The following is a 15,771-nucleotide window of genomic DNA, read 5'->3' as shown; positions in this document are numbered from 1 at the left end:
TACAACCCAAGGCTCTGCCTAAAACGACTTTCTTAATCGGACTGTGGCAGTTTCAGGTCATGCCCTTTGACCTCTGCAATGCCCCTGCCACTTTCGAGTGGTTAATGGCGAAGACGGCGATGAAAGGGTCACCGCAAAGCCCCGCCATCAAGGACTGGCTGACACCCTGGAACGGTGTGGAACCCAGGAGACCTGCAGGGTTTCCTATAGATCTGACGTTCCACTAACGGCATTCTGTCCAGAACTTTGAAAGGATTTCCAGCCCGCTAACAGCCGGAACGGACATTCCAGTGGGAGGAGGAGGAGGAGGAGGAGGAGGAGGAGGAGTGCCACACTGTCTTCCAACAGCTGCAGGAAACATTCACTGGAGACTGTCCTGGCAATACCCTGACCCGCCTGACAAACCATTCATCATCATGGACCCTGAAGTCAGTGACATGGACCTGCTCCAACATGGGGAGAATATAGAGAGAATCTACTACAGCTGCTCATTCAACTGTACAATGAGTGCAATGATTGCGCTACTCAACGGGAGCCGTTGGCGGCGGTTTGGCCCCTAAAGCACGTCCGTGGAAACTAAAGTGGTTCCTGCTATAATAGGGCACTCAACTCAGGTGGCACAGGGGTAAAGTAATGGAGTCTTTGGGGGGAGGGAAGGCGTGTAGACTAGGGAGGGGGATCTTTGTCATTGGCATTGCGCTAGGCTAGCAACTTCTACAGGCTGGGGTGTTTAAGTAGGATGGTATACACTCCATTCTAGTTAAACGCCCTGCTGGATGGAATGACCTCATGCTTCCTTCTATGCATGAGAAGTCCAAGCTGCTTCTTTTCACCGGACAGGAGGGAGTTTCCCCGACCGGACGTAGCACGTGGAAGGAACACGTTATAGTGGGTATGCGCATGCATAAAGCCAAGTTTAACGTCGTTTAATGTAATCACAATGGACTTTTCTGTGTGGATGTATGGGCTGTCAAGGCCATAAAGTAGTGTTTTGGCACTCAGTAGACGTTCCCGCATAACTTCCTGGTTTGATGATGATGTCACACGCATACCCTCTATTCCGACCAGTTCAGGCGCCCCATCTGGCCAGGGGGAGGTAGTTTAGAGACCAGGATTACTGCATGTTTTTTGTGACTGCATGTTTTTTCCCTATAGGGGACACGGGGATAACATGTGAGGGTACTTACCTACCCTAGGGGTAGGTAGGTACGAACAGACGAATGACTGTGAGCTTCAGTTCTTGAGTGATCCCCACGATCCTCTACCATATTGCAGAATTTCGAAGCAGCGAAGAAAGCTTGACCTGCATAGCAACCGTTGCTAAACTGGAAACTGCCCATAGATCCGAAGTCCCGTTAGTCCGAACATGCACTGCTCCCGTGCTTGCGCTTAGGTTTAGGTTTGCTCCCGTGCTTGCGGTTAGGTTTAGGTTAGGGTTAGAGATAGGGATAGTCATTTCGGAACAATGAACCTTCTGACTAATGACACAGCACCGCTAAACTATTTGGATTGGCAGCCGCATTGGACAATCGCTTTTTGGGGTGGGATTTAGTGAAGGGCTAATGAAGCATACCAGTTGGGCACCTACTGTATGGCAGTGATTCTCCAAAACAAGGATACTGGAGCATGCAGAGGACAGTGATGCACCTCCTGAACCCATTGACCAACAGTATGCATGTGTGTTTAGGCTTAATGCTAAATGTTGCTAAATGTTAAGAGTATGAGTGCAAGACAATGTAATGTCCACACACCAGCATAATAATATAAATGTGTTTGTTTGTGTGTGTGTGCGGTGTACGTGTGTGTGTGTGTGTGTGAGAGAGAGAGAGAGAGAGAGAGACAGAGACAGAGACAGAGACAGAGAGAAAGAGAGAGACTAGTAGCTTAAGGAACCATGCTTGTCCTTTGGAGTGAACATGTCAATGTGTTTTTGGGTGCGTATTTATTTTGTGCTGTCCATGCATGTGATGTGTGCGTGCATACACACACATGCATGCGCCCACAGGCATCTGTATGCGTGCAGCCAACAGCACACATGTGTTGGTTTGCCTGCTGTGAGTGAATGAAAAAACAAAATGAGCCGAGACATTTGGGAGTAGCAACCTTTATTTAAGGAGCTCTTTCAACATGTATCCTCAGGTAACAACATGGTCTTCATTGACAACATGGGAGGGGGGGGGGGGGGGGTAGAGGCTGATACACGTATAGCACCAAAGATAATAACAGTACAGCAGCTACGGATGGACCACTGCTCACTACAGTACACCGACGATAGCTCGGTTTATGAACTATTATCACAGGGGAGCTAGCTGACGTATGACGTGTCACAGCTCGTTTGTCTTTGACGTTGTTTTTCATCTCTGGACAATCAGTCATAATAACAGATGTTTCCCTGTCTGATTGATGCTGTCCATATGTGTGTGTGTGTGTGTGTGTGTGTGTGTGTGTGTGTGTGTGTGTGTGTGCGCGCTGTGAGAGCATGTGTATGTTCAACAAGGGCTACGCTGCCACACAGATGACGATAAACAGCATTGGAACCGTCATTGGAACCAGTGACCCCATAAGGAGTGTTTACACAGAACAATCCCCCCATGGCTACATGTCTTTAAAAGAGTCATCTCCTTAGACATGCATGCACGCATGTACAGGTACGTGCACTTCACATACACACACACGCTACAATTGCACGCACACACACAGGCGCACGCACACACACACACACACACACACACATATTTGCATGGATTGCACATGCTGCGTCCAGCTGTTCTGTCTTTTTTCATGAGCACCAGGTGAAGATTAATGTTTCTTTAGTGTCTGCGTGCGTGCGTGTGTGCGTGCTGTGTGTGTGTGTGTGTGTGTGTGTGTGTGTGTGTGTGTGTGTGTGTGTGTGTGTGTGTGTGTGTGTGTGTGTGTGTGTGTGTGTGTGTGTGCGCGCGCGCGTACGCACGCGGCCACGCATGTGTGCTAGTGTGTGTGTGCATGCGTGCATGCGTGTTTTTGTGTGTAGAAAAGCCAGTCTGATGTCACGTCCGGCATTCCCGGTCGGTTTGGTTTGATGATCTACAAGAACAATATTTAACAGACCCTGAACACAATCCTTCATGCTGGGGGGAGGTGGGGGGGGTGGCAGGGCCCCAGTCCTGGAGAGACCATGGACGTAATCAGCCCCTAACAAAGAGGAGGTGAACAGGTCCAAAAGGCACAGCGATGCAGCTAACGTAGGTGTGTAAATCAACCTACACATTGTGTACAGTTGCCACTTAAGCCCTATTAGATAGCCTAATAGCAGAAATAGCCGTTCCAACGACGGCGTTTCCCCGTCACATGGCAACACTTTGGGAGCTTGTAGATCTATTTTTGAATTTGTTTTGTCGAAGACTTCCGACTATTATGACATCATGCCCAAAATAGGCTTGGGTTAGCGTGGTTAGCGTACTGGGCCATGGGTTAGCGTGGTTAGCGTAAAGTGTGGTGCTTATAGCGAACCACGGCCCACTGCTAACGCTCCAGGACTGGGAGCTGCCCCTCTACTTATACAGACGTTACCGTCTGCCAAACACACAATCGTTAGTCGTATTCTGACATAAAAAAAAAAAAAGCACTGAACAGTGTATTATAAATTGAGTGAAACCGAATACTTTGGTAATGGACCTATAAAGAAAAAACCTATAAAGCATGTTTGTCCACATTGTGCGGAAGGCAGGTTAGGCCAGGGAGACCCTGCGGGACACGGTCTGGTGGAAGACGCCCCGCAGCAGAGAGGCGTAGTCGGGCACGCGGAACAGGTGTCGCTGGGCGAAGGTCACGTCGTCCCGCCGGCCGCGGCTCACCAGCGTGCGCAGGTTGACTTCGTTGACCTGCGTGCCCACGCTGACCACATAGAGCTCCACGCCGGCGTCCGCCACCTGCCGCACGCGCTTCTCCAGCACGGCCTCCGTGACGCCCTGCGAGCGGCCGTCCGAGAACAGCACCAGCTTCTTCTTGCGGCTGCCCGCCGAGTCGCCGCGGCCCTGGAAGCGCTGCATGGCGAAGTTCATGGCGCCGACCACGTCGGTGCCGTCGTTCTGGAAGGCGGCCTCGCCCACGTGGAACGCCAGCTGCGTGAGGTTGGCGGTCATCTCCTGCTCCATGCGGGCGGTGCGGCTGTACTGGCCCACGCCCACCCGGGCCACGGCGCGCCCCTTGCGGTCGGCGCCCAGGAAGCGCTCGGCCAGGCGGCGGACGAACGCCTTGCTGGTGTCGAAGTTCTTCTGGCCGACGCTGGCCGAGCTGTCCATCATCAGCAGGACGTCGGTGTCCTCTGCGAAGGAGACTGTAACGTACGGAACACAACAGGGGGGTCAATAACGAGACACCTTGGCCAGCCTCAGTGGTGATGACTTCAAGGACAGCAGATGTTTAGCAAGGAAGACTGAGGGGGATTCTTAGATAAAGATGTAAAGAAGAAAAGCAGGGATCGATCGGAAAGGAGTTTGGTCGACATTCAGGAGAAGAATGAGAAAAGTTAAGTCAAGGGCGATGAAAATGTGGCACGTGGGATATATCATATATGTATGTGCATCCCCCTTATTTCTATTTATACTTACCTATTTTTCTATTTATTTTCTATTTATTATATACTACTGTACATTCTGTACATTCAACAAACAAGTGTATTTATTCCCATACTGTATTACTGTATTGCACTCTGGTTAGACGCCACTATTCATTTCATATGTATGTAGTACAAGAGAAAACAGACTTACTGGGACATTTGTAGTTCGGACACTTCTTATCTGGTGTTGGAAGCAAGAGGGAAAAAAACGAATCAAGTCAGTTTATTTATTTGGAATGATAAATGTAGCACCGTCCTGCACTGTGTGTTTGTGTATGTGTTCTGTACCTTGACAGATGCTGGCGGTGAGGTTCTGTGTGTTTGTGTTGTACCTTGACAGATGCTGGCGGTGAGGTTCTGTGTGTTTGTGTCATACCTTGACAGATGCTGGCGGTGAGGTTCTGTGTGTTTGTGTCATACCTTGACAGATGCTGGCGGTGAGGTTCTGTGTGTTTGTGTCATACCTTGACAGATGCTGGCGGTGAGGTTCTGTGTGTTTGTGTCATACCTTGACAGATGCTGGCGGTGAGGTTCTGTGTGTGTTGTGTCGTACCTTGACAGATGCTGGCGGTGAGGTTCTGCAGGAAGGTGTCGTCCAGAAGCTCGGCCCAGTTGTCCAGGACGAAGGTGAAGCCGGGCTTGTCCACGTCGCTCTGGCACACCACGTCCTCCAGCTGCTCTTTGTTAGGCTGGCGGCCCGAGTAATCCTTCACCCCGAGACCTCCCACCTGGAGGAACAGCACGCCGCGGGTGTGTTTAACCCCTTTTTGTTTGTTTCAAGCATTATGTCATACTTTTAGCTATTGAAAAATATTTTAGAAAACTCGTAAAAGTGTGCCTGAAATCATTGACTATATGTGACCAGATTTGACTGAGAGACTGCCATCGCGCAAATTCCAGCTTTTCACCAGAGGAGAAATGTTATTTTATTTTAATTTTCAAAATGAGTTAATAGCACAGGCAGACTCTTCACATACTAGAGCATGTCTGAAATAAGTGTCAGAGCTGAAATCGACATGTAAATATGAAATAAATGCTTAAACATGTAGCTAGGTGTAATGTGATAGGGGATTCACACTATGGTCCCGGGTGCGCACTCGGGACCACTTGGCAGATGTTGTGGTAGTGTGAATGATGCGTACCGTTCCCGGGAGCGGATCGCCCAACCGTCCCCGGGACCGCATGGGGGGAGGGTCTCTGGACCGTTGAAGTGTATTCAGATACGGATCGTTCCAATGTGAATGCATGCAGTCGACGAGCCAAGCGTCAACAAAAACAAACACAGCCTCTGCACGATGCGTAACACCAGCGCATTTCTCAACGCCGCCCTTCTCCTGTTGAATCTGCTTATACGCGCAGCACCGCGCTGATCTTATTCTGCGGACTACACGTGGACCTTGGGCTTTGCTTGGCACAGTTTCCAAAGTAAAACTAAATAATAATAATAATGCAATTCAGTGTGTCTGGATTCATTTGAGACAATGTCGCACAGTTGATGGTCAGTGTCCGTGCGCGCCAGCCATCAAGCACACCGTCATCAGGAGGATTAAAGTGTATTATGCAAGTGTACCCGGGTGCGTTGTTGAATCTCGGGCAATGTGAATCATGGCCATCGGGGACCAGGCAACCGTATTCGAAAACGGTTCCAATGAAACGGATTCAGTCCGTCTCAGTGTGAATCCCCTATTAGAGACCACAGAAGTGAACCTTTCAAGCCTGTTTTCTCAACTCGCTGTTTTCTGCAAGACATTACTCTATAAGCCATATCTCCAGAACTGGTGGGTCAAACTGAACAACCAATACGTCAATTTGAAGCTATGTTTCCCTGCTTTCATATTATGACATGAAAAAACAAAAATTAAAAAAAATCCAATGGCAGTCTCTCAGTCAAATTTGGTTACATATATTCTTTCACAGCGAGTTTTTAACTAAAATCTTTACTACTGGGGAGGGGGTTCCTCGAACAACATATTGTATTTTCAGATTGGGGAGTCGGCAGCCTATGTCATAAATTTGGGGACCTTGACATGAATATGTTTGAGAAATCACTGACAACATAGGGTTTTTCAGAAAACTGTCAGGATTTAGAAGACATTTGTAGAATCATCCTCAGGGTCATCCTCTAAATGGGTTAAACAAAATGGTTGTTCTTCAGCACTGTAGGGATGGTTGGGGTCAGGGGTCATCAATATAATGTCTGTGGAGAAGATGTTTTTATTTTATTTTTTACACACCGTTATAATGTTCTAATTATTATTTTGATCATAATGACCAATAGTCTCCAGGGTTTCTTCAGAATATGTACACTTATTTACAACAATATACGATGACATAGTATACATTTCGTATGTATGTGGAAAAAAATTAATTTTGATAAAGATCCACCAGAAGCAAACATGGCGATGACCCCTGGTTGGGATGCTACAGTATATACAGTACAAATAATGTATGGTTATTTATACTTCCAGGTTCCAAATGGACCAATATTTGACCATTCTCAGTGTTATAAATGGATCAGTAAACACTGCGAAATTTTACTGTGTACTGTAGGTTGGTACATTTGTGTATTTGTGTATTTATAATTTAGTGAACAAAAATGCAGGCCAGATCAGCTATAATCAGCTATTTGAATAGAATGGACAGCATTTGTTTTAGCGTGTTTTAAGAGCCAGAGGGGTGGGAACTGGGAACTGACACAGGCGGGAGTTCGAATTAAAGTTGTCCGTAACAGAAGACTTTAGTACCATGAATTAACTTGAAATTTGTTCTTATATAAATGGGTCGACTCCAAGAGTCACCTACAAGTCAGGTCCGTAAGAAGCATTCATTATCCGACAAGCATCGTAAAAGCATCGTAAAAGCATGGTAAAAGCTTACACAGTAAACTCTGAGTAACATTTGACCCTGGAGTTAAATAACAGTGTAAAAAGGGTCAATTATCATTTATGGGTCAATTTTGACACTCTCGGTTTCCCTAAAGCCTCTCGAGTCCTAAACATGCCTATTCTGGAGTGAACATTCTCACGAAAATAGTCAATCCACAAGCTCACAACGCGCCACGTTGTGACGCGTTGAGAGCTTGTAGATCGGCTATTTTCGGTGAAGAGATTGGGAGCGTGTGTGAAGTGAGGGCCTGAGGGGGGCGCTCTAATCATCATACATCATAGTATGGGCTATACTATGATGGGTATCACGGGTATCATTCTTGGGCCATAGTTTTGCACAAAAAAACACTCCTTGGGAGGAAAACGGCCATAGCCGTCATTTGGTGGATAAGTGGATATGGCCTAATTTAGCCCAAGGAGTGTTTTTTGTGCAAAACTAATGCTTGGAATGGATTCAGAATCATGAAAACCCTCTAGTTTCATATATCACATGCTACTTAAAGAATGATGAAATTTGGACTTCCCCCAGGAGTTGAATTTCAAACTTTTAGTACATTATTACGTTATTAGACACCTTTAGAAACACATTGGTGAAGAAATTTCTTGGTAACGATTTAGTTCCCAGATTGGTCAATTACCTGATAAAATGCCCTTACTAAAAGCTGGGCATAGCCTCAAAAAAGTGTTCCAAGTCCAAAGCCAACTCCGGTCAAGTTTACTAAAGAGTAGAGGGTTTAAGTGATTACAGGTTACAGGTCTGGACTGAGTATTGGAGTGTTATTGAGCCTCACCCTGATGCCTTTCCCGCAGAGCGTGTTGAGGGGAACCGTGTCTCTGCTGATGTCGGAGCGTCCGTCGGTCAGCACCAGAACCACTCGGTTCTCCTTGGTCAGGCGGTTGATCATGTTGTTCAGAGAGAACTGCAGGGCCTCGCCCGTGTATGTGGCCTCGGCCAGCCAACGCAGGTTCCTCACAGCCCTGCACGCACACGTACGCACGCACACGCACACGCACACGCACACGCACACGCACACACACACACACACGCACACGCACACGCACACGCACACGCACACGCACACACACACACACACACACACACACACACACACACACACACACACACACACACGGGAAGAGAGATGGCCTAGTCTTTAGTAACGGTTACAGTAAACCGGATTGTGTGTGTGTCTGTGTCTGTCTGTGTGTGTGCGTGTGTGTGTGTGTGCGTGCGTGCGTGTGTGTGTGCGTGCGCTAACTCACTGTTTCAGCTCCGTGAGGGTCTTGATGTTGGGGTCTCCGAGCTGGACAGCTTCTTGGGCCTTCTCTCCACTGTACTGAACCACACCTATCCGGGACTCATTAGCCCCAAACTGGAAAGAGAAACAGGAAAGGATGAGTGAGTGTTTATGTGCATGTTTGTTTGTGTGTGTGTGTGTGTGTGTGTGTGTGTGTGTGTGTGTGTGTGTGTGTGTGTGTGTGTGTGTGTGTGTGTGTGTGTGTGTGTGTGTGTGTGTGTGTGTGTGTGTGTGTGTGTGTGCGTGCGTGCGTGCGTGCGTGCGTGCGTGCGTGCGTGTGTGTGTGTGTGCGTGCGTGCGTGCGTGCACGTGCAGGCACATGTTTTCCTCTGTTAACATTTCTGAGCCACACCCACCTTGAGTAATTATATCCACACTGGAATGACAGCGTCATTGGCGTGATATAAAAGTAAGTGTCCAAACCATGAGGAAAAAATGTTTTCTCCATTCACACATTTCTATTTTGAGTTCTCTGTCCGCAAAGCAACTCCCCATGCAGCCTCTACAGCTTTACAACACTGTGGAGCCTCTACGCCTTTACTACACTCTGGAGCTTACACTGTATCATCACGTTAACTTAAACAACCCCTCGTGGGTCAAACAATGGTCACTCTACCAAGACAGTGCATATAAGGCATGTCACTATAAAGGCCTGGTTTATGCAGCTGCGCGTGCGTGTTTTGCACGCCCCAAAATAGCCGAAGACCTTGCGCAGATTGGCCATTTTAGGCTCGTGGCAACCATCGTACGCCGGCCGATGGTGGTTCAGTCGATCTTTTCTGCATCAGGGCATCAGTTGAAAATCTCGAAAGCGCGGTCGCGGCCGACCCATCGTTAAGTGGTCATGCATATTCAGAGCATGTTTACTTAATGATCAGTCGATGAACTGCGTTCCGGCATGGATCAATCGAACTAACAGGTATAGATGAGTTTCTATTCATTACAAAGAAAACTATTTTCTTTCCTCAACGAACAACTCCAGGTTCCATGCAGCTGCTAACCAGGTGCTGCAGATTCCCAAGTGCTGTGAACACAACACTCTCAGCCAGGTCGAAAGTCATGGCTGAGATTATTATTATTAACGTACTATGTGTGTGACCAACATATCCATCTTTAGAGCCCTCAGAAAGAAACTACGAAACTACATCGCTTGGATGCACCTGGGACGTATCCTCAGTGATGTATCCCAAGGTCATCACCTGGGACGCATCCTCAGTGATGTATCCCAAGGTCATCACCTGGGACGTATCCTCAGAGATGTATCCCAAGGTCATCACCTGGGACGTATCCTCAGTGATGGTATCCCAAGGTCATCACCTGGGACGCATCCTCAGTGATGTATCCCAAGGTCATCACCTGGGACGTATCCTCAGGATGTATCCCAAGGTCATCACCTGGGACGTATCCTCAGTGATGTATCCTGCAGAGGTCATCACCCGGGACGTATCCTCAGTGATGTATCCAAGGTCATCACCTGGGACGTATCCTCAGTGATGTATCCTGCAGAGGTCATCACTCTGGGACGCATCCTCAGTGATGTATCCCAAGGTCATCACCTGGGACGTATCCTCAGTGATGTATCCCAAGGTCATCACCTGGGACGTATCCTCAGTGATGTATCCTGCAGAGGTCATCACCTGGGACGTATCCTCAGTGATGTATCCCAAGGTCATCTCCTGGGACGCATCCTCAGTGATGTATCCTGCAGAGGTCATCACCTGGATGTATCCTCAGTGATGTATCCCAAGGTCATCACCTGGGACGTATCCTCAGTGATGTATCCCAAGATCATCAGGGTTTCGGGTCTTCCAACATCATACCCTCACTCGGGTGACCCAGGTGGGGTGATCAAGTCCCGACTTACGTCCCAGTAGCTACCCTCGATCAGACCCACTAGGGATAGACCAGGGCCACACAATCCGTTGGGACCACTCCGGAACTACTGAGAGGTACAGTTCTGGCATGTGGAGGGACTATAGGCTCTGTGGGTTGACTGCTCTAGCGGAGCAAAAACATTTTAAAGAGGCATTCAAGCCAAAATAAATATTAAATAAGGAATTAGATAAGACACAAATCAGCCTCACTGACTTTGACTCCCTGGTCCTTCATCAGGCGGTCGATGACGGTGACGATGAAGTCTTGGCCAGGGCGAAGTTGGACGAACCGATACTCTCTGAGCTGTCCACGATAAAGGCCAGGTCCAGAGGCCCGCACTTACACTCTAAAGCACACACACGCACACATGCATGCACACACAGGCACGCACGCACACACACACACACACACACACACACACACACACGCACACACACACACACACACACACACACACACACACACACACACACACACACACACACACACACACACACACGCACAATTACAGTCAGTAATCACACAAAACAATCAGTACAGTAGACTCTACTGTAATGATTAGAGATAAGTATAGGGGAAATACTTAAGATTGGCCAGCGCCATATGTTTCTAATTGGGTGGGGGGGGGGGGAAATAATATAAAAAGGATCTGGTAGGTGGAGATCAAACTTACCACAACACGCTGTGAGATGAGGGAGGAAGTACGCAAAAAAAAGATAAACAAAAATAAGATCATTAATCAAGAGCCAACATAACAATCTGTACATTCTCAGGGTTTCCACCGAATGTGATTCTGCAGTGGGCTGCTGAAGTAAAGAGTGTGTACTGTGTTTGTGGATACACTGTAGTGTACGTGTGTATTTGAGTTTGTGTGTCTGGAATAATGTGTGCAACTGCATGTTCACGGTTCGAGGGAGGACTCACAGCACAGCTTCATGATGATATCCAGAATCTCACATTCCTGAAGAAGAGGAAGAACAAAAAGGAGGTGGAATGTGTGTTAGGATACGGTTATGGTGCGGTGTGGTGCAGTGTAATATTACATAACTCACAGAGCACACGGACACAACTTGAGGTCTTTCCAAAAAACCCAAAAAAGAAAGAAAAAAAAAACACACATCTTGAATTGAGCTTTCTACTTCAGAGGCAGCCTCTCGGTCAAACGCTGCTCGCTTATTGTGTCCAGGAAATTGGCCCTGTGGCTTTTGACTTGCAGTATCAACTTCAAGTGCAAACCAATATGGCCACAGGGGGAATTAAAGTCTTGGGTACTTAGCCCGCCCAGCCCCGTGGCTATGGCGAGTTCAGGGGTGAAGGAAGGTCAAAAGGTATAAGACTGATTAAATCATGTTTTTTAACTTTTTATTTTACACTCACATCGGTTCCTGGTGGTCCTGGAGGCCCAGGAGGTCCTGGAGAACGAGAGATTACAGACAGTGAGAGATGCAGAGAGCGAGGCAGGGAGAATGGGGAGGATGAGTGAGTCACTATCGTGTACCAGTATAAAATCATCCAGACCACTGTCTCTCCTCTGACTGATCATAAACTGACTGCATGGTTAGAACTGGGCTAACTTACAGTAAATGAGTATTCACCAGTATAAAATCACCCAGACCACTGTCTCTCCTCTTGACTGAACATAAACTGACTGCATGGTTAGAAACTGGGGGCTAACTTACAGTATTTACCAGTATAAAAATCATCCAGACCACTGTTTCTCCTCTTGACCGACACGTAAACCGACTGCATGGTTAGAACTGGGGTCTAACTTACAGTAAAAAGAAGAAAAATAAATAAATCCCTGGGCCTTAAATGTGATGATGTTTTAAGAGGAAAAAAACGTTATTCCCTTTGAATTCGATGCAAACCAGAATCCGAGGCTTTAACCCACATCCACCCCCACCCCCACCCCCACCACACACTCAGCCCAAACTAACTACAACGACAACTCAAGAAACTGCACAGTTCTGTGATTCTGTCTCCCTGACACACCATTCTTGCGCTGCTTGAAGGGCAACGCATCTGTTTTGTTTTAGCAGACACAAATTTCACTTTTAAGAGTTATTTTCTTTTTCATTTTGTGTGTGTCAACGATGGCAGGCGCACGCCACACACACACACACACACACACACACACACACACACACACACACACACAGAGAGAGAGAGAGAGAGAAGCGAAACAGCAGTTAATTGTAGACTGGAGATTCATCCCACAGACATAACTCAAAGTGTTCCTGCAGAAATATGCAGCGGAGCCACAAGGAGAGGGGGGGGGGGGGGGGGGGGGGGGGGGAGGAGCACAGTGAGTGGAAGTGAGGGAAGAAAATTGAAAAGGTTGGAGTTCAAGGTTGATGGAATGGAGCCCATGGGGTTCAGGTCTTCACGCTTATTCTACATCAGTGGTTGTCAAACCTTTTCATGTCAACGGCACTAAATTAATATGTATTTGACCCAGACCGCATGGCATCAACACATGGTGTTGATACACTCCGTCTTTCTTTTATCTGTATTGTATTGCATTGTATTGTACTGTATGTGTCATTGTATGTTTAGTTTTACTACCATTTTAAGAGCCTGCTCAGGGACTACAGATGTACATTAGCTTATGGCTAACTCTGGCACATTTGAAGTGAAAACTGAAATGTTGATTAATGAGCATTGTCCCTGTCAAATAAATCAATCAATAAATAAATAAAGACCCCCCCATCTGAAAATATATGGTGCCAGGAACCGCCGGACAAGATTTGCATTGTTAAAAAAACGTTTCAAAAACAAATTCAAAAATCTATAACCTCACAACAACACATTGATTCGTGACGCGTTGTGAGCTTGTAGATCTGCTATTTTGCAATAATAGCCAATGTATGTAGCAGGGTTAAAATAGTCAAATCAAAACTTTATTCTATATTAACAATTTTTTCCCGGGGACCCCCTGGAATCCCTCCATGGACCCTGGGGGAGTCCCCGGACCGCACTTTGGAGAACCACTGGAGTAAGAGTGAGAGAGTGGTGATAATTGGAAAGGTCAGAGTTGAAGGATGATGGAATGAGGCCTCCATGCATATTGTACATCTTACAGGAAGAGACAAGCCTTTTGTTGTGTTGTGTCACTTCAACTGCCAGCTGATGCTCTTGTGAAAGCATGGAATGGAAGAAGTATGTTATGTTGACATACTTTTTGGGGGAAATGCTGCGGTATGTGTTGCACGTTTAGAATTGGGGAGGGATTTATTTTGGAGGCAGAAGTATTAATCCCTCCATGCTATGTCTGGACTTGTACATGCACTCTGAAGCACATGCACCTATGCACACACACATGCATGTATGTATGCACACACGCTTGCTTGCGTGCATGCACGCACGCATGCACACACCCACCCAAACGCACGCACACTCGCATGCATCCACGCATGCACGCACGCACGCACGCAAGCAAACACAAATCGTCAGTGTAACCAAATTGACATTTACAGGTCTATTACGGAGGTAAATGAACACTGAGGATTTTACTTTGATGTTTTTTTTTGGCATACTTACCGACTTGCCCTCGCCTCCTCTGTGACCTTTGCCCCCTTTTGGTCCTGATTCCCCAAACAGGTTGTTCTGTAGACAGAAAGAGAAACACTGTGTGAGAGAATATCAGAAACACTGTGAGAGAGGATCAGAAACATCAGAAACACTGTGTGAGAGAGGATCAGAAACATCAGATACACTGTGTGAGAGGATCAGAAACATCAGAAACACTGTGTGAGAGAATATCAGAAACACTGTGTGAGAGGATCAGAAACATCAGAAACACTGTGTGAGAGAGGATCAGAAACATCAGATACACTGTGAGAGAGGATCAGAAACATCAGATACACTGTGTGAGAGGATCAGAAACATCAGATACACTGTGTGAGAGGATCAGAAACATCAGAAACACTGTGTGAGAGGATCAGAAACATCAGATACACTGTGTGAGACGATCAGAAACATCAGATACACTGTGTGAGAGGATCAGAAACATCAGAAACACTGTGTGAGAGGATCAGAAACATCAGAAACACTGTGTGAGAGAGGATCAGAAACACTGTGTGAGAGGATCAGAAACATCAGATACACTGTGTGAGAGGATCAGAAACATCAGAAACACTGTGTGAGAGAGGATCAGAAACATCAGATACACTGTGTGAGAGGATCAGAAACATCAGATACACTGTGTGAGAGGATCAGAAACATCAGATACACTGTGTGAGAGGATCAGAAACATCAGAAACACTGTGTGAGAGGATCAGAAACATCAGATACACTGTGTGAGAGGATCAGAAACATCAGAAACACTGTGTGAGAGAGGATCAGAAACATCAGATACACTGTGTGAGAGGATCAGAAACATCAGATACACTGTGTGAGAGGATCAGAAACATCAGAAACACTGTGTGAGAGAGGATCAGAAACATCAGATACACTGTGTGAGAGGATCAGAAACATCAGATACACTGTGTGAGAGGATCAGAAACATCAGATACACTGTGTGAGAGGATCAGAAACATCAGATACACTGTGTGAGAGGATCAGAAACATCAGATACACTGTGAGAGAGGATCAGAAACATCAGAAACACTGTGTGAGAGGATCAGAAACATCAGATACACTGTGTGAGAGAGGATCAGAAACATCAGAAACACTGTGTGAGAGGATCAGAAACATCAGATACACTGTGTGAGAGGATCAGAAACATCAGATACACTGTGAGAGAGGATCAGAAACATCAGAAACACTGTGTGAGAGGATCAGAAACATCAGATACACTGTGTGAGAGGATCAGAAACATCAGAAACACTGTGTGAGAGGATCAGAAACATCAGATACACTGTGTGAGACGATAAGAAACATCAGAAACACTGTGTGAGACGATCAGAAACATCAGATACACTGTGTGAGAGGATCAGAAACAGTTTGTATATCAAGGTCAGGTTATGATTTATTAAGAGCAGAACTATGTTGCTGTTATGTTTACATAATATCCTGAGGCATTGACGGCCCCTAACTCCTCACCAGCAGATCAGGTCATGAGCATAATTCAACTGTGTCTCCGGGAGATGGGCAAAATACATTGAAAATGTATTTT

At 46.7% G+C, this 15,771-nt stretch overlaps 1 protein-coding gene across 1 annotated transcript in view; it reads right to left on the bottom strand.

The window, feature by feature from the left end:
• Positions 1–2,861: 2,861 nt before the first annotated feature.
• Positions 2,862–15,771, bottom strand: part of col6a1 (collagen, type VI, alpha 1) — a 45,195-nt gene continuing 32,285 nt past the window's right edge. The window contains 11 exon segments of the mRNA XM_083781856.1: positions 2,862–4,315; positions 4,749–4,778; positions 5,151–5,325; positions 8,274–8,460; positions 8,746–8,855; positions 10,869–10,921; positions 10,924–11,001; positions 11,329–11,337; positions 11,580–11,616; positions 12,033–12,067; positions 14,192–14,261. Of these exon segments, the coding sequence (XP_083637982.1) occupies positions 3,708–4,315; positions 4,749–4,778; positions 5,151–5,325; positions 8,274–8,460; positions 8,746–8,855; positions 10,869–10,921; positions 10,924–11,001; positions 11,329–11,337; positions 11,580–11,616; positions 12,033–12,067; positions 14,192–14,261 (1,392 nt within the window). The 3' untranslated portion in view covers positions 2,862–3,707.

Source organism: Protomyctophum parallelum (genome assembly GCF_964188405.1).
Source record: "Protomyctophum parallelum genome assembly, chromosome: 14".
NCBI classification, from domain to species: domain Eukaryota; kingdom Metazoa; phylum Chordata; class Actinopteri; order Myctophiformes; family Myctophidae; genus Protomyctophum; species Protomyctophum parallelum.
The sequence above is the reverse complement of the archived record's forward strand: the minus strand, read 5'-3'. Positions and strand labels throughout refer to the sequence as shown.